Source organism: Hemitrygon akajei, chromosome 8 (assembly GCF_048418815.1).
Source record: "Hemitrygon akajei chromosome 8, sHemAka1.3, whole genome shotgun sequence".
Lineage (NCBI taxonomy): Eukaryota > Metazoa > Chordata > Chondrichthyes > Myliobatiformes > Dasyatidae > Hemitrygon > Hemitrygon akajei.
In genome coordinates, this window is record NC_133131.1 from 121,579,736 (window position 1) to 121,599,569 (window position 19,834).

The following is a 19,834-nucleotide window of genomic DNA, read 5'->3' on the forward strand; positions in this document are numbered from 1 at the left end:
ACATCCTAGTAAATTTTCTCTGTACTTTTGCAATACTTTAATTTATGAATTCCAATGTGCCAAAAGCCTGTTCTGCCACTTTCAGTGAATTATGGACCTGTATTTCCAGATCCCTTTTCTCTACTACACTCTTCAGTGCCCTACCGTTCATTGTGTGAGACCTACCCTGGTTGGTCCTACTGATGTTCAACACCTGACATGTCTTCAATATGTTCTGTATGCCATTTTTCAAGCTGGTCCAGATCCTGCTGCAAGCTCTGTCTTCCTCACTGTCCACTACACCCCCATTCTTGGTGCCTATATGTATACAATATACATCCTGAAATCCTTTTTCTTCACAAACATCCACAAAAACAGGAGTTCCCCAAAGAATGACAGTTAAACATTAGAACCCCAAAGACCCCCTCCCTGCTCCCCCTGGCCATGCACAAGCAGCAGCAAGCCTCAATAAAGACACAGACTTGCAGTACCCCAAGGACTACTCGTTCACCCGGTGTTTTAACACACCACTTGCTCTCTCTCTCTTCTCTTAATAAGGTAGAAAGAGGTGTCCCATTTCACAGCAAGAGACATAACAAACAACTCACTGATTTATGATGTTAAAAGTCTGTTGCATCACATTTTCCAAGCTCTGCGCCCGGAGAGATAGCTCCAGAAAGGCACAGATCTCTGGATACACAACTCACGGCAGCTAACCTGCTGCTCCCAACTTCCTCCAAAAACTCTTAGATTGGTTAGATGCGACTTACCATGCAAAGACATGCTGACTATCTCTAATCAGTCCATGTCTATCAAAATACTCATATATCCAGTCCCTCAGAATACCTTCCAACAACTTTTCCACTACCGGTGTCAGGCTCACCAGCCTATAATTTCCTGGTTTATTTTTAGAGCCTTTCTTAAACAGTGGAACATAATTAATTATCCTCCAATCCTTTGGGACCTCACCAGTGGCTAAGGATGATTTAAGTATCTCTGCTAGAGCCCCTACAATGTCTTCGCCTGCCTCACACAGAGTCCAAGGGAACACTCTGCCAGCTCCTGGGGATTTATCCACCCTAATATACCTCAAGACAGCAAACACCTCCTCCTCTGTTATCTGTATAGGGGCCGTGACCTCACTGCTGCTTTGCCTCACTTCTAAAGACTCTGTATCCATCTCCTCAGTAAACACGGATGCAAAAAATCCATTTAGGATCTTCCCCATCTCTTTTGACTCAACACATAGATTCCCATTCTGATCTTACACGGGACCAGTTTTGTCCCTTGTAATCCTTTTGCTCTTAGCATATCTGTAGAATCCCTTACGATTCTCCTTCACTTTGTCTGCCAGGGCAACCTCATGCTTCTTTTAACCCCCCCCCCCACCCCCAATTTCTTTTTTAAGTGTTCTCTTGCATTTTTTATACTCAAGTACCTTGTTTTTCCTAGCTGCCGATACCTGCTATGTACCTCCCTTTTTAATTCTTAACCAGGGCCTCAAAACCAAGGTTCCCTAAACCTGTTACCTGTAGCTTTTATTCTGACAGGTATATATAAGCTTTGTACGCTCAAAATTTCACTTTTGAAAGGTAACTGCAATCCTGATAACAGCCACATTAAGGCCAGTTTTTCATTTGTCTCTTGATGTTAAGAATGCAGAGGTAATTAAGAGAGTTCAAGAGCTGGCTGTTGGGGGAGAAAATAATGAACAACATGGTTGATTCCAGATAATGATGAGCAGCCATGAGCAGACACTCACCAAGACCATGCGGAAGTCACTAGATGGTTGCTATACAGGAATGCTCCGGATGGCTCTTGACGTGAGTTGGCAACAGAGCATGACGAACGCGAGCTCTATGACGACCTACCAATGCTCACTACTAAAACTGAGGTGAGAAGACTGCAACTAGCGGGGCACTGTCTATGCCACCCTGAGCTACCTGCCAGCCTAGTCATCATATGGGAGCCCAAGCATGGGAGAATGAACCCTGGGCGCCCTCCCAAGACTATGGTCAACACGCACCTAGAAGATAGCGGCGCAGCTAATGTAGATGAACTGAACACACTGATGAGGGAGAGGGAGGAGTGGAGAGTCTGCCATTGTGCCCGATGCCAGCCCCCTAGGCCTGAGTTGATTTAGCAGTAGTGGTAGTAGTAGCAGCCATGAATGCAGGTGCATTTGTGGCTATAGTCAAGAGAGCTTTGGTTGGAAAAGGGCAAGGATTTTTGTAATGAATTGGAAAAAAGATGCTATAGGTGTGGCAAGTCCTGAGGAGATTGATTTGGACATTTGACAGAGCAGCCTTAAGAGAGACTTCACTTGGCGGTGCAGATACTAATGTGGTTCAAAGTAGATCAGAGGATAGCGAAAGATCACATTTTACTCCAGTTGAGTAACAAAACTTTCATTTAAAAACATCTTTAGATCATCCAGTTTTGAGCATGAAATCTGCATGTTTTCTAGCAGCTGCAATTAACTAGGCTCAATCAGTAAATACCTATGTGACTTAACTGAGACAGACAGTTTATTAGCGAAACTTCACTCTACAATGCATATCCCATTAACCAAGTCAAAGGGACTAAACCAGAATATCAAATGTGTGTTGATGCACATGCACAACATGAGGTAGATTTATAAATCGACAAACAACCTTCAGATCAAAATGACTTTTCCTAATGATGTGATCTCTGCAGTATTCTACATGTCTTACGAAGCATATGTCTTCATTCAACCTTGGACAATATTAAAGGGTAATTCACCCTTCTTTATTAACTCATTGTAGTATTTGAGCTTAGTTCAATGTTTGAATGACTTTTATATCGACAATAATTACATTTAAAATGTCACTATTTGCCACTGTAAGTACACTGAATATTGCCACTTTAAATCACCCAAACACAAAGACATGAGTATACCTCCAAATCTGAAAAAAATGACACACAATGCATAGAAACAGTACAATAATCAGACCAACAGATAGCAGATACAAATGAAGTATATTTTTCAAATGTGCTAAACTTCAGATATTTTAAATTACAAGAAATGTACTGCATGTATTATGTCATGGACAGTATCTAGCCTGGTACAGTATAAATGTAATAAACCAGCCTCCAATACATGTTTCCATCCAGCTCTATTTAACACAACCATCTATTCCTATTTTCTTCATGTTGATCAAGCTTTTCCTTAGATGGAGTGTTGCTGCTTGCCTCATCCTCACCTAGTTTAATGAATTCCACATTTTTGCCACCCGTATGAAATTTCTTCGAGATTTCCCATTCCTGGTGTTGGTGCCATCTTTTCTGTGTGGCCTGTTGTTTTGGTTTCCATCACAAATGAGAACTCCACCTTCTTCCCAATAAACACTTTTATAAGTTTTGAAGAAATAAATTGGTCATCTGTCAGTCTCCTCTTTCCAAGATATCCATAGCGTGTTCAGCTTTTTGTGATATGGTTTTGTTTCCAGCCTCCTGAATCATTTTAGCAGCTTTCCCCATAATGCTACATCCTGTAATTTTTCAAATGGTGAGTGAGGTGCATGCTATAAGAAATTTGAATGTGATGACTTTTGTACTTGAGGCATTAACAGACCTTGGCTGTATGAAGGAAAGAAGTTTGTTCTTTAAAATTGTTTTGGAAATCAAGTTGCATTCAGTTTACAATACACTATGGCCATCATTTCTGAAATCAGTCTCTACGTTCAAATGACAAAATACCTTTGTTGTCACAAGGAAGAATGAAACCAGAGGCAGTTTAATACTTTAAAAAATGTACACCCAGAAGGTATATATTTTCAAGTACACACATTTGATTGAAACCTTGCATCAGTTTTTATAACATACTACCTAATCTATCATCGTAAAATTAATTGCCTCAAGCTTGCAAAAAGAAACAAGTTGTATTTTCCTGATCTTCCACGTTTTTTCTTTCTGTAAGCTACTCTCACTTTGCTCTCCCTCATTCTTTCTGATGTAGCAATATGCCACCAGCGGAAATAGTGAAAAACTGAACACAGCATTAACTCAGTCGTGCATTAACAACACACCCTTAGATCAAACATTGTTTCATGTGCCATGCTATAACAATGTCCGTACATTAGGCCCCTTGTTATACTGTGTCTTCATAAGACTGTAAGAGCAAAAGGCAGAGGAGCAGAATAAGGCCATTCAGCTCATCAATTCTGCTCCACCATTTCATCATCATGGCTAATTGATTTGGCTCTCAACCCCATTCTCCCTGAAACCTTTCACACCCTGACTAACCAAGAACCTATCAGCCCCTGACTTAAACACACTCAATGACCCGGCCTCCAAGGCCACCTGAGACAACTAATTCCACACATTCACCACCATCTGGCTAAAGAAATTCCTCCTCATCTCCATTCTAAATGAACATCCCTTTATTCTGAGGTTGTGCCTTCTGGTCCTAGATTCCCCCACTATAGGAAACATCCTCCGCACATCCACTCTATCTAGGAAGTTTAACATTCGATAGGTTTCAATGAGATCCCCCTTCATTCTTCTAAATTCCAGCGAGTACAGGTTCAGGGCTATCGAACACTCCTGATGTGATAACCCTTTCATTCCCAGAATCATTCTCATAAATTTCCTCAGAACCCTCTCCAATGTCAGCACTTCCTTTCTTAGATAAAGGGCCCAAAACGGCTCACAATCCTCCAAGTGAGGCCTCACCAATGTCTTATAAAGCCTCAGTGTTACATCCTTGCTTTTATATTCTAGTCCTCTCGAAATGAACGCTAACATGGCATTTGCCTTCCTCACCACTGACTCAACCTGCAAGTTAACCTTTCAGGAATCCTGCACGAGGACTACTTCTAGGCAGGTCAACACGCATTAACATTCAATAGAGACAATCAAAATTAAAATCAAATGGTCTGTTGAATTAAAGCATAATGGAAAGAAATGACAAAGTAATGAAGTTCTATTGCACTTTTAAATTTTGACAACTTTGAGTGTTACAATGGTTACTTGTATTTGCTATCACATTGGTCCAGGATCCGTACATTTAGTCTGCTGTAACACAGTCTGCCTGAGGGGGTGCCATGGAGACAGGACATTGGAGTTCAATCCCAGCTGCTGGCCAGAAAGAACTACAGTCTACAGTGAACTCAAATGAATCAGGGACAGTGGAAGCAGACAGACCAATTGTCTTTGTTCTTGCTGTGAGGTTGAAGAAATGGAGGCTGCCATTTTGTGTGCTGGAGTTCTGTGACTGAGTCGGTGTTTTAAAGTAGACACAATAATGCTCCAGGTAATCTGGACTAGAGATCATTCCCAAATTATAAGTTATTTGTGAAGTGATCTTTGGTTAGATACAACATGTAGGTTTGTGAATGGGGGGGTGTGTGGTCTGTGGTGCCCTGAGTGATTTGAGCTCATTACTGATTTGGTAACTGATTTAGAACAAAGAGCCATAAATTACAAGTTGTCACTTGTGGGAGAAGGGCAATAAATGGATGCTGGCTTGGGGCTTGGACCAGAGCAAATAAGGTGTTGTTGGTCAGTCAGATGACCCATAGCCAATAACACTGAAATGCAACATTTGAACTGGTATGGAATGGATACAAACACAGATGCCTTGACTGCAAAATAGCAACTGCCCTCTCCAGAGACCCACCATCATGAATGTGGAGAATCCCATGGCCACATGGAAATCATAGCAGGACCACGAGCAACACATGTCCAGCCTAGACTCCTTTTATTAGTATTACATTTTCTATTCTTTAATTGTTCATGGAAGGTCAGGGAAACTTAGTAGGTCTGCACACAGGTATTGGGTTGTGTAAGTTCACGTTCTTCCGTTGTGACAATAAGGGTCCTTTTCAGTAATTACAGGTTCATTATTACTAAAGAGTAGGTCCTTGTAACATGGCGTCCTCTGTAGGGAGTTTGCAGGTCAACTGCATGGAATTCATTGGTTTCCTCCAGGTGCTTCACCTTCCTCCCACATTCCAAAGATGTACCAATTGATAGGTTAATTGGTCATTGTAAATTGTCCCGCAATTAGGCTAGGGTTAAAAATTGGCTCAAAGGGCCTATTCCACACCGTATCTCTAAATAAATAAATAACATCTGATGGCTAAACACTCCTTTACTTCCAACTCCAAAAGAGAGAACAAGAATGAACAGGTTGTCCCCAGGTTACAAATAATTTCCATTTTTTCAGCTGTCAGTTGATTCTGTCCATACACAAAAATCACTCACTATAACTATACCTTCACAAATATTGTAGAGGGCATCAAAAGCACACCAGTCTAATTTAAAAGAACGATTACTGAAAGACTTCTGCCTCTATCCATTTCCCCCCCACAGATTCTGCCTGACCTGCTGAGTTTCTCCAACAAGAAATTTTTTGTATGTGTATACAGGTCTTGAAAGTAATATATTGTTTTCGTAGTGAATTACCAACCTGAGCAATGACTTATAACAGCAGTGTTTTACTAGGGAGTTGATAACGGCTCTGGAAGAATATGCAAAATAGCCTCTATCATCAGTAACAGCCTGAGAATCTTAAGTTAAAATTTCACAATGGTAACAGGTATTTTGCATCATTGCACTCACATACAAACTGCTTACTCTTGTTCAGATTAAAGTTATGGTTCTGCTGTGTAAATAAATAATTTCAATCAATGCACTTCCCATCAAATGAAGCTTGACATGATATTTCATAGGACTATCCAAAAACACTTACCGGTATGTATCATATTTTTGGAAATCATACCATTTTTGTCATTCTTTGACATTTTCATCTATAAAAGTGAATTCTAGGAACCATAATCCCAAATTACAACATCAAACTGCATTAAACATCTCAGTATCAAAATCTATACATTATGTCAAATAACTGACCAGTCATTCATAATACTTCACAGAAAAAAATGACTTCAATTCCAAGTTCTTCCATTTAATAAGTTTTTTAAGAACTGAAGAAAAAAAAACATTTATTTTCTATAATTGGACCAATCATGATCCCACTTCTTAATCTCCCACAACATGCCAGAAGATACCAGGAATTCTGCCATACCTCAATATGGGATCACACATTTTGGTACTTCTGCATTAATTTGGCTCTCTTAACATACTGACAAATAAGCTGGCAATTTGGTAGATGCACTGCATGCTGAACAATCCACCTTCCACCTCACACAGTCCAATGGTGGAGCAGGAGCATGCATGCTGGGGAATCTGCTCTTGGGTTAAACCCAGTGCAAGGGCTGAAAGCCCACTGACTTCATTATGATCAAAGCGAAGAATGTATGCCTGCCTTATCTTATTTGTAACAATTTATTTCTATAATAGGGACGAGGATCCCCATTTCTATAATATTTTCAATTATTTAGAAATATGTTTATATGCATGCTTATACAGAGAGTGCAAATGATCAAAAGCAGAAGTCTTAAGAATGCTATTTCTGAGTTAAAGCTTGCATCACAGTTAAGCTTCTTTGTTGTACAAGTGTGATTTGAAACTGGGATCAATTTAGAAAGACTACAAAAGTCACTATTTCTGAACATAAAACAGATTACCCTTGTTACTGGCTAGTTTTGATCTTGTGCTGAATATTTTAATGCCATAACCTGTAATTAATGACCAAAATGCAACAGCGAAGTTAATAATACTCAAAAGCGAAAATAATATCCTGGATTTTGTTTGGTTTCTACATTGCTAGCCACACACTAGCGTCTTTTGTGGAAAACTGTGTGAACAGAAGAGCACTGAATTTACTGACCAAAGTCTGCCTGTGATTTTCCAGCTGTGCCCCAGTAGTTTATTTAGTATATTTCATTTCGAACATGAAGAAACACTAATAAGTATCTGCTGGATCTGACAGATAGCGAAGCTGCTGGCCCATGGGGCAGAATGCTTACAGGCATCTAGATGTATTTCATGGATGGGTTTTGTTTTGGCCCACTCATGCCACCTTTTGCAGCTCAGGGGCTCGCCCTTTTCCAGCAATGTTGGATTTCAGGGGAAAACAGATCATTGGACCCACTCACAAAAATTGAGGGCATGATTTTCACCACGTTAAAACCACCTTTGCATTTGTGTTATACAGTTTCTTTACTTAACATCCCAATGATGTATAAAGTCTTAAGATTATAAATACTGACCAAAAATATACGCTCCAATTGATCGTGAATATCCTTCATTCCAGGAAAGGCAGCAACTCCTTGAATCATTTCGACAAAAATGCAACCCACACCCCTGGAAAGGAGAACAAGTCCATGATGAAGAACTCAAGTAGAAGTACATTGCAGAGGGGAAGACTAAATGCAACACTTTAAATAATACAACAGCTTTTAATTAAAGATACAGTAAAAACAGAAGCGGAACTAACAATTGTACCCCCTTATAGTTTACGGAATAATAAAAGCGTATCAAATTTTCAGCATTTTTTAATTGAATGTCAAGAAGAAAAATCATGATTGTAATTTATATTTAGCAGTATGCATAGAGAAAACCATTATCATAATTTGTACTTAACAGCATGCACGGGGTAAATCATTATGAAACCCCTTGAGTAGCTATATAGTACAAAAGGGATTATTAGAGTTAAAATGAGTCCTTTGTCAACAAACAAAGGAGAATCCATTGACCAAATTGCTACACATCATTTATTTTTATCTGAGAATTTTAAAATGGGAGGCAGAAAAAAATAAATCTTAATCAGTATTTAAAATCAGACTCCCTATTGCCCATTTCAGACATCCGTTGCTATATTTGGAATGGCTCATTTAACCTTGACATTTCAATAATATGACTAACTCCATTATGTTCTATGGCTGAGCTTGCATTTATTCCCCACCCAAAATATAGTATCAATGGGGACTATTTGCATTCCATATTATCCTGTTGTTAATTATGCCTGCTCTTACACTGTATATCTTAAAAATTGTACTCGGTTTTTAAGCTCGTATGTGTCTCCATGTGGGCTCTTAAATCTTCTCATGTGGTTGTAAGGGATGAAGTGCATCATTCAAGGAGGAACAACAGGAAAATTCATTAATGAGCCACTTTTCAACATCTCCGAAAGGCCGAAAGGCTGGACAGCTGTTGTTGTAATATGAATAGTTTCCTGTTTAAGTCATTAGGCATACAGTTTATGGGAAGAATGGTACTGAAACTGGATGTCAAAGTGAGTTTCTAGATAGAGTTAATGACAAACGGTGCTTAATTGCCAAATATTTTGGAAAAGGATGGATTTGGATAAGTAATAAGAGGCCCAATTAATTCCCTGCTAGAATCCAAGAAAATGCCTGGTTCCTGGCTATAGAAATGGAGTAAGAACCCTTCTAATACAGGACTACGCCAAGCATGAGTAACTTGCCAACTCATGAGCAGGTTAGAGAAGGTTTGTCTTGATTGAAAGACTTGATTGAAATATAGGACCACTATTCAAAAATAAAAGGTCATCCATTTAAGAATTTTTAAACATATTATTCAGACGATCAGGACTCTTTCTCCCTAAAGGGCAGCAGAAGCAAAACCTCTGAATGTTTTTAAGGTAATCACAATGGGGATATGAAAAGTTGCTGGAGATAACTGGGAATCAGATTTGCAGCAATCCTATTCAATGGAAACTCTGAGGGGACAAGTGACCTGTTTCTGCTGTTTACAGCCTCGAAGGGTGGTAGTAGGGACAAATTCCCACTGCTAAACAAATGCTCTTCATGGCGTGTGTCTCAAACAGCCTCTGACAACCAAGTCCAACTCCTGGCCTTCACGTGTGGCATAGTTCTTATGGCTGGCGGAGCTGTTCTCACTGACAGAAGGGGCAAAGGCACCTTAAAACCAGTTGCTCCGGGCAGATAGGGCTCGTTAACCATGGATGGTAGCTCATCTAGGAGAGGGAAAAGTCTGATTTCAAACCTTCGCTGCCTTGCGGCTATACCCGCTCACAGGAAAGGCTTTGGGAGTAAACCCCGAGGAAAAATCCGGAGTCGGAGTCCCGAAGGCAGCTGACTGCTGTATCCAGCACCGGCACAGCAACTCCTGCGATACTGCTGGCACCAAACTGTATCGACTTTCGTCCTTCCTTTGGACCTGTCATCAGCATGGAGAGGGGGGGTCCCACTGCATGGGCAACAGGCGGACCTCCATATCAACTCTGCCCTGGCTTTTGCCCTGGAGAGGCCACTCCCAGTGACTACCAGAGGCACAGGACCCATGGCCGACCATGACCAATGGAGGCCACAAAATATACACACACGCACAGAGATATATATATGTACATACACATACATACACACACACTCAGAATCAGGTTTAATATCATCAGCATAGTAATAAAAACTATAAATTACAATAATTATATAGATAAAAATTAATTTAAATCAGTAGTATAAAAAGTGAGGGGAAAATACTCAGAAATTGTTCATGGTTTCATTGTCTATGCAGAAATCTGCTAGTGGAGGGGAAAAAGCTATTTGTGAAACATTGAGTTTTCAGGATCCTGTACATCCTCCCTGACGGAAACAATGAGAAGAGAGCATGTCCTGGGTGATGGGGGGGTCTTTAATGATGGATACTGCCTTTTTAAGGCATTGCCTTTTGAAGGTGTCCTCAATGCTGGGAAGGCTAGTGCCCATGATGGAGCTGGCTGAGTTTACAACTTACTGCAGCTTTTTCCGATCCTGTACAGTGGCCCCTCCATACCCAATGCTGATACAACCAGTTAGAATGCTCTTCATGGTACACCTGTAGAAATTTTGCAAATGTTGGAGACATACCAATTCTCCTCAAACTACTAACAAAACATACCGCTACCATGCCTTCTTTGTAACTGCATCAGTACATTGGGCCCAGGACAGATGCTTAGAGATGCTGAAACCCTGGAACTTGAAACGGTTCACCCTTTCTACTTTTGATCCCTCGTTGAGAACTGGTGTGTATTCTCTTGACTTAACCTTCCTGGAGTCCATAGTCAATTCCTTGGTCTTACTGATGTTGAACACAACGGTTTTGCTGTGACACCACTCAAACAGCTGCTCTACATTGCATCTGTACACCTCTTCACCATCATCTGAAATTCTGCTAACAATAGCTGTGACATTGACAAATTTACAGATAGTGTTTGAGTTGTGCCTGGCTGCGTATTCATGGGTGTGGGGAGAGTAGAGCAGTGGGCTAAGCATACACCCTCGAGGCGCACCAGTGTTGATTGCCAGAGAGAAGGGGACGTTATTTCTGATCCACAAAGACTGCTCTCCTGGTGAGGAGGTCAAGGATCCAGTTGCAGTCGGAGGTTCACGTTTTGGAGCTTGTTGATTAGAACTGAGAGTATGATTTTGTTGAAAGCTGAGCTTTAATCAATAAAACAGCGATCGGATATAGATATTAATATTGTCCAGATGATCCAAGGCTGAGTGGAGAGCCAGTGACATTGCATCCACTGTAAACCTATTGTGGCGGTAAGCAGATTGCAGCGGGTCCAGATCCTTGCTAGGCCAATCTTTCAAAGCATTTCATCACAGTAGATGTGAGTGTCACTGGGTGACAGTCATTGAGGCAGCTGACTTTGCTCATTTTGGGCACCGGTCTGTCTTTTATGCAGGTGGGAACCTCTGAAAGCAGAAGTGAGAGATGGAAAATGTCCCTCATGATTCCTGCCAGTCGGTTGGCGCAGGTTTTCAGAGCCCTACCAGGTACACCATCAGGGCCCAAGACCTTGTGAGCATTCACCCTCTCGAAAGATGTCCTGATGCTGGCCTCCGAGACAGATCACAGGTCAACAGATGCTGCATAGATGTAGTTTCATTCTCCCTTTCAAACTGAGCATAAAGGACATTCTGGGAGTGAAGCATCACAGCCATTCATGATGTTAGGTTTTGCTTTGTAGGAAGAAGTAGCCTGCAAACCCTGCCTGAGCTGCTGTGCATCCAAATGGAATTGTTTTCTCGCCCTTAAAAATAGACTTCCATAGGTCATACCAATGATATGGGCATTCTGACTCACACTCAACAATTGATACACAAAATTAAAATAGGTTACCCTCTTTTTGGTCTTGAATCAAATTGGACCACCGCAGAATTTCAAAAGCATTTGTTTCCTCTTGATATGTAAGACAAGCGATGGAAAGAGTTTGGTCAAACCTGCAGGTGGCATTAGCCAACTCATTAGTCTAACGTCATGAGCTGTAAAGTCTACATCTGAGAACAATATTTTCAGCAGCCACATTTTTCGATACTATGTCAGAATTTACTTATTTTCATGGTAATGTGCATGTGAAATTGATACAGGTTGAGTACCCCTTATCTGAAATGCTTGGGGCTGGAAGTGTTTTGGATTTTGGATTTTTTGGGGTTTTGGAATATATAATGAGATAGTTTGGGATCACCATCATTCCTGACTCTGAACTTATGTGCTACTGGTAAGTAGTCATCGTCTTATACTTGTTCATCACACATATGTACTTAACAGTAAAAATCATTACATGCCATTAATACAATGAAAATATAATGTAAAGCAGCACAACAGCATCGGGAGAATACCTGAATCAGCTGTTGAACAATAACAAACAATGGCAGCTTTCAGTCTCCACCCACAGCTCTGTTTTGATTAAAAGGTTAAAGTACACTGTATTTGCATTATACTTTTTTCTTAGGTTTTATATAAGGTATAAAAAAATCAGCATCGTAGACTTGTTCTGGTGTTAGATTTTCATCAGCAATGATTTAAAATTTTATGCTGTTATGTAAGGTATAAAAAAATCAGCATTGCAAATTTGTCCTGGTGCTAGATTTTTGTGATCAGCAGAGACTTTAAAAATGTAATGCTGTACCTTTACTTAAATTTCAACAACCAGCCTGCTGAATATTCACAATTACCTTCAATTCTCAGTTCATTGTAATAGATCTTTGTTTGTTTCATGGTCTGCATACTGTTAAGCAGCATATGTTCACTCCAACGCTAATGATGCATGATCAAAATCTTCCATTTTTCGCCTTATGCAGTGTTTTTCCATTTTTCATTAATATCTGTTCATTACATACGTGAGGTTAATTCTAAGAACTGTCTGTGGTATGCAGAGATGTGCACATCACCTGGAAACCTTCCCAGTGTCTTGTGGAATTCTCCATTTGTGACATCATGACAACACTTAAAAAAATCGGATTTTGGAGCTTCTCGGATTTTGTAATTTCGGATAAGGGATACTCAACCTATATTATCATTCTGACAACAATCTTAATTTAATCACATTTAACTGATTGACATTCAGTTCAATGTCATTTTTGTTCATGTTTCTGCATAAAGAATATTACAATGACACCTGGCAGGAATAGTACATGAATTAATCTGTTACAAAGTGAAGAGCCACACATTGCACAAAAAGAAAATCATCTTAACAAAAACAATTCCAAAATCCACAGCCATGACATTATTCAATTTACTTTTTGCTGCTTAACTTGTCTTGCAGTACAAATTGTCAAAAGATGAAACAATAAAATAATTTGTCCTAGTTGTCCAAAAATATCCAATAGCTTTGAGAATATTTCCGCAGAATCATGCACTGTAAACTCTGTTTTTGAATGGCGTAAGACACAATTTTTTTTAAACCTGCAACTACACTATCAGCACACAGGTCACCTAATGTTGTTCGATTCTGCCTCACAAAGCTGGCTCACATGCTGTATGGTGAATTTCACAAAGCAGGAGCTGTAACTATAGCAAAATAAGTAAGACAAATTTCCAGCTATACCACAAATAATTTTCAAGTTTGTGGGGATATCAGATGGTTGTAATCACTATTTTTATTTAATAAGATCTCTGGCAATTAGCTTGTGTTGATGCCAATAAGTGGGATAAATACGTTATCCAGGAATGTGTTGCAGGAGGTAAACTGGTTCATCGAAGTGAAATGAAATGAACTGTTATGAGTTTTAACATATACTTCACTAGCCTTAACCTAAATTGATATAGAGATGAGACCAGTGAAAGAGAAATTTTGGGATATCAGCACCATCGTGGCTGTGCAAATAAGAAATTAAAAAGCACAGCCTAATGCTGAAATACACATTTAACACCAATTTACACAAGGTAACAAGACAGGGGTTAGCCTCGCAGATCTGGTGGTTGCCTTAGATCAACACTTCCCAACATTTTTTTGCAGCAGGTGGAGAAAGTTAATGTCTGGCATAATAATCAAATTACTTAAGGAACTCGGTGGGTCAGGTAGCATCTGTGAAGGCAGAAGAATGATTGGGTTGGTCTCTAAGGTTCTGAGCCCAAAACAATGACCATCCATCCCTCTGTCTCCACATATACTGCCTGACCCACTGAATTCCTCCAGCAGTGTTTTGTTTTGCCTCAGAACTGCAGGAAGACCTGCAGTCTTTGGTGTCTTTGAGTTAATGTCTGGGCTCAGGAGAGGAAATGGGTTAATAACAGAACAATAATGCTGCAAGCTGATAGCACGGGAATGCTCAATGCACTGGATATTCCAGAGCTCAGCACAAATGCAAGCTGCTTGATGGATCACATGCACACACATCAACTAAAATAATAAGAGATATTATAGAAAAAGGAGGTCAGCTGTACAGCAGGAGAATGGCAGTTTTTAACAAACAAATTTGACAAAATAGTAAGAAAGATGTCAGTGCATTTACATTGAAAATAGCTAGCAAGCAGTCTTCAGATCGTATGCCTAATATATAACATTTATACATTAATCTTCTAACATATTATACCAGCTGTTAGAGAAAAATCAGTGTTTTGCTTTGCAACACACATCGGTATTTCAACTTGACATTTTACCTGTACACTTACTTCCAACTACAAAGGGCATGATGCTACAGATTGTAGGCATTTTTTGGAAAACGTCACAGAATATACCAAACAATAGCTAACTGTAACAAGGGAGAAAATGATAATGTATCTGCACTCTTCTACCTATACACGCACTTCCATTTCAAAGCCAGTTTCCTGCAAATGTAACGGTCTAATTGATTGATATGCACATCATTAGCTAAGGAACATTAATCTTTAGTTACTGTCTCAATTCTCTAAAGGATCCACTGGAGTACAAAAATAACCTCTAGCCATATTTTAGTGGTGTCCCACCATTTCCCTGCAGTCACTAATTTCAGTTTTGAGCAGCTGGTGAAATGTACCGGGGCCCCAGCCATGAGCACTCTTTCACAGCATCCATCATACCTGCAGGAAATCACTCAAGTCTCCTCTCAGACATGAACTGTTCATTTCAGATGACTAACTACCAAACTGCTACTTGTACTGTAATTAAGAAAGTCAATTGTGAAATTTCTCACTCTATAGAATGGAACAAAATACTTAAAGCCACCATGAACTGTAAATATACACTCAGTGGCCACCTTATTAGGTACAGCTATCCACCTGCTCGTTAATGCAAATATCTAATCAGCCCAGTACGCAGCAGCAACTCAATGTTTAAAAGCATGCAGACATGGTCAAGAGGTTCTGTTGTTGTTCAGACCAAACATCAGAATGGGGAAGTAAAGTGATCTAAGTGACTTTGACCATGGAATGATTGTTGCTGCCAAATGGGTGGTTTGAGTATCTCAGAATCTGCTAATCTCCTGGCATTTTCATGCACAGTAGTCTCTAGAGTTTACAGAGAACGATGTGAAAAGAAAAAAAATCCAATGAACAGCAGTTCTGTGGGCAAAAACACCTTGTTAGTGAGGAGGTCACAGAAGAATGGCCAGAATATTTCAAGCTGACAGGAAGGCGACAGTAACTCAAATGACGATGCGTTACAACAGTAATACAGGTTTCCCCCGCAATCTGAAGGTAGAGCGTTCCAATGAAACCGTTTGTAAACTGAAATGTTGTAAAGCGAAGAAGCAGTTACCATTAATTTATATGGGAAAAATTTTTGAGCGTTCCCAGACCCAAAAAATAACCTACCAAATCAAACCAAATAACATATAAAACCTAAAATAACACTAACATATAGTAACAGCAGGAATGATATGATAAATATACACCCTATTTAAAGTAGAAATATTGTAGATACGGTGTATTTTCACTTATCAAAATCGGGAAGACAGCGAGCCAAAATCGATTTGGAGAAAAAAAAAATCGGCATGTACACACATGTGCACGTACACGCATACGCACATACACACATGCACAAACAACTGCGCGCACAAGTCTTCATGGACATTGTAGTCTTTCTTGGGGTAAACACACGTATAAAGCCGGCGTCTTTTTTTCGTAAAAGCGAAAATACTCTTTGATTAGCGAAAACAGGTACTAATGTAGGTCTTTCGTAACAGCGAGTTGTCGTAAAACGAACGTTCGAAAAGCGGAGGACACCTGTACGCAGAAGAGCATTTCTGAACGCACAACATGTTGAATCTTGAGGTGGGTGGGCGAGACTACAATGGGTTCCACTCCTGTACCTAATGAAGCGGCCACTGTGAGTATGTTTAGTGATGGAACAATAAGTATCAGACAGACAGACATACTTTATTGATCTCGAGGGAAATTGGGTTTCGTTACAGCCGCACCAACCAAGAATAGTGAGGAAATATAGCAATATAAAACCATAAATAATTAAATAATAATAAGTTAATCATGCCAAGTGGAAATAAGTCCAGGACCAGCCTATTAGCTCAGGGTGTCTGACACTCCGAGGGAGGAGTTGTAAAGTTTGCTGGCCACAGGTAGGAATGACTTCCTATGAAGCTCAGTGTTACACCTCGGTGGAATGAGTCTCTGGCTGAATGTACTCCTGTGCCTAACCAGTACACTATGGAGTGGATGGGAGTCATTGTCCAAGATGGCATGCAACTTGGACAATATGTTTAATGGTTAAACTTTTGGCAATATTATAACTTGCATGTTTTAGCAGACTGTATTACAATGACAAGGCCAAAAGTTATCATTAGTAATAATAGATTTTTTTTTCTTTTCACTGTTCTGTCTATAATATGTTAAAAACTGTTGTATTGTTTCAACAATTATAATCTTTGTGAAACATTTCATGTACAAATACACATTGACATCATGACAATTTTAACATAAACCCGCAAAGACAAAAAGCAGAAGTAATAACCCAAATCCTATCAGGGAGCTTAATGTAAAGGAACCCTCAGGAGGTAGTAATCATAACATGATTGAATTCATGCTGCAATCTGAGAGGGAGAAGCTTAACTCAGATGTATCAGTATTGCAATGGAATAAAGGGAATTATCAAGGCATGAGAGAAGAGCTTGCCCAGGTGGATTGGAGGAGGATACTGGCAGGGATGGCAGCAGAGCAGAGGTGTCTGAAGTTTCTGGGAATAGTTCACAACCCATTGGTTAGATATGTCCCACAGAAGACACAGAAGAAGTTGTTCTCAAGTGGCAGGGTAGGTCGCCATGCTGACAAGGAAAGTTAAGGACTGCCTAAAAGTCAAGGAAAGAGCATATAAGGTAGCAATAAAAGTGAGTGGGATGATTAGGAAGCTTTTAAAATCCTACAAAAGGCAACCAAGAAAGCTATAAGAAGGGAAAAGATTAAATATGAGGGCAAACTAGCCAATAACATAAAGCAGAATACTATGTCTTTTTTCAGTTATATAAAGAGTAAAAGGGAGGTGAGAGCTGATATTGGACCACTGGAAAATTATGCTGGTGAGGTAGTAATGGGGGACAAAGAAATGGCAGATGAACTTAATGGGTACTTTGCATTAGTCTTCACAGTGGAAGACACTAGCAGTGTGCCAGAGGTCTGAGTGTCAGGGAGCAGGAGTGAGTGCCATTGATATTACAGTCTTAAGATGGATAGGTCACATGGACCAGATAGACTACATCCAAGAGCTCTAAGAAAGGTTACTGAAGAGATAACAGATGCATTGGTCATGATCTTTCAAGAGTCACTTGATTCTGGCATAGTCCCTGAGGACTGTAAGATTGCAAATGTCACTCCGCGCCTTAAGAAGAAGACTAAAGAGAGGAAATCATAGGCCACTTAGCCTAACCTCAGTGGTTGGGAAAGTGTTGGAGTCTATTATTAAGGATGAGGTTTTGGGGTACTTGGAGACCAATGATAAAATAAGTCAAAGTCAGCAAGGTTTCTGTAAAGGGCAATCTTGCCTGACAAATCTATTAGAGTTCTTCAAGGAAGTAACAAGCAGTGTGGACAAAGGAGAGGCAGTGGATGTCATTTACTTGCATTTTCTGAAGGCATTTGATAAGGTACCACAGATGAGACTGCTTAACAAGATAAAATCCTATGGTGTTACATGAAAGATACTAGCATGGATAGAGGAATGGCTGACAGGCAGGATGCAGCGAGTGGGAATAAAGGGGGATTTTTCTGGTTGGCTACCAGTGACTAGTGGTGTTCCTCAGGGGTCAGTATTGGGACCACTACTTTTTACATTGTCAATGATTTGGATAATTGAATTGATGGCTTTGTGGCAAAGTTTGCAGATGATATGTAGATAGGTGGAGGGATAGGTAGTACTGAGAAAGCAATGTGATTACAGCAGGATCAACAAATTGGAAGAATGGGCAAAAAAGTGGCAGATGAAATACAATGTTGGGAAATGTATGATAATGTATTTTGGTAAAAGGAACAATAGTACGGAGCATTACCTAAATGGGGAAAAGATTCAAACATCAGAGGTGCAGAGGGACTTGGGAGGCTTCGTGCAAGACTCTGAGAAGGTTAGTTTACAGGTTGAGTCTGTGGTAAAGGAGGCAAATGCAATGTTGGCATTTATTTCAAGGGGAATAGAACATAAAAGTAAGGAGATAATGGTGAGCCTTCATAAGACATTAGTCAGGCCATACTTGGAGTATTGTCAACAGTTTTGGGCCCCATATCTCAGAAAGGATGCATTGCCATTGCAGAGAGTCCAGAGGAGGTTCATAAGGACAACGCATGAAGGGGTTAACATATGAGGAGCATTTGTCACCTTTAGGCCTATATTTACTAGAATTTAGAAGTATGCAGGGGGTATCTCATTGAAACCAACTGAATGGTTGAAGGACAAATAACTATGGTGAGGGTATCCAGAACTCGAGGGCACAGCCTCAAAATTGAGGGGTGATCTTTTACAGCAGAGGTGAGGAGGATTTTTTTTTTTTAGCCAGCGAGTAGTGAATCTGTGGAATGCTCTGCCTCAGACGGCGGTGGAGGACAAGTCCATGGGTATATTTGAAATTGATCATTTCCTGAATGGTCAGGGTATCAAAGGATGTGGCGAGAAGGTAGATGTATGGGGTTGAGGGGGATCTGGGATCAGCCATGATGGAATGGTGGAGCAGACTCAATGAGCTGAATGGCCTAATTTTGCTCCTGAGTCTTATGGTCTAAGTAAAAGTAGGTAAAGAAATCACTTGACCAGACAATTGCACCTACCACATGTCAAGGCAAGTGGAATATTCTGTGGAGCCCAACAGGACATCTGGAGGCCTGTACCATAGTGTAACTACCTCATTGGAGTATGTGTGGCTGGGTACCGACTTGGCTCGGGCAAGTCCTGAAAATAAAAAGCAAGATTAGGTGTTAGAACAGTGAAAGTTATTCTCAATCAAAAAGTATAGTTTTTCTTAACACTTAAGAATAAAATTTGGTAATGCTTCTGAAAAAGAACTAGTTAATCTTTAGCCCTATAACAGTTCTTGCAGTGTAAGCATGTTACAGGAATTCAATTAATAAAACATTTGTCTAAAAATAAATATTTCCTGAAAGTTTAATAAATCATTTTCTGTGATTGACAGTTTCGTCCAAAATGAAAGTAATGTTTTCCAGCAGCACCGCTGAAAAATAGATGTGTCAGAAACTCAGCATTCAGATTGTATCGGCACTCTAATCTGAGAGCATAGTTGTCACGGTTTCTAGACTACGTAATTAC

At 40.0% G+C, this 19,834-nt stretch overlaps 1 protein-coding gene across 5 annotated transcripts in view; it reads right to left on the reverse strand.

Moving 5' to 3' along the window:
• Nucleotides 1-19,834, reverse strand: part of cdk14 (cyclin dependent kinase 14) — a 590,315-nt gene that overhangs the window by 267,731 nt on the left and 302,750 nt on the right. For all 5 annotated transcript variants that reach the window (XM_073054502.1, XM_073054501.1, XM_073054505.1 and 2 more), the window contains 2 exons: nt 19,339-19,459; nt 8,115-8,208 (listed from right to left, as the gene is read on the reverse strand). In XM_073054502.1, coding sequence (XP_072910603.1) covers nt 8,115-8,208; nt 19,339-19,459 — 215 coding nt within the window. The remainder of the gene's footprint in view (nt 1-8,114; nt 8,209-19,338; nt 19,460-19,834) is intronic.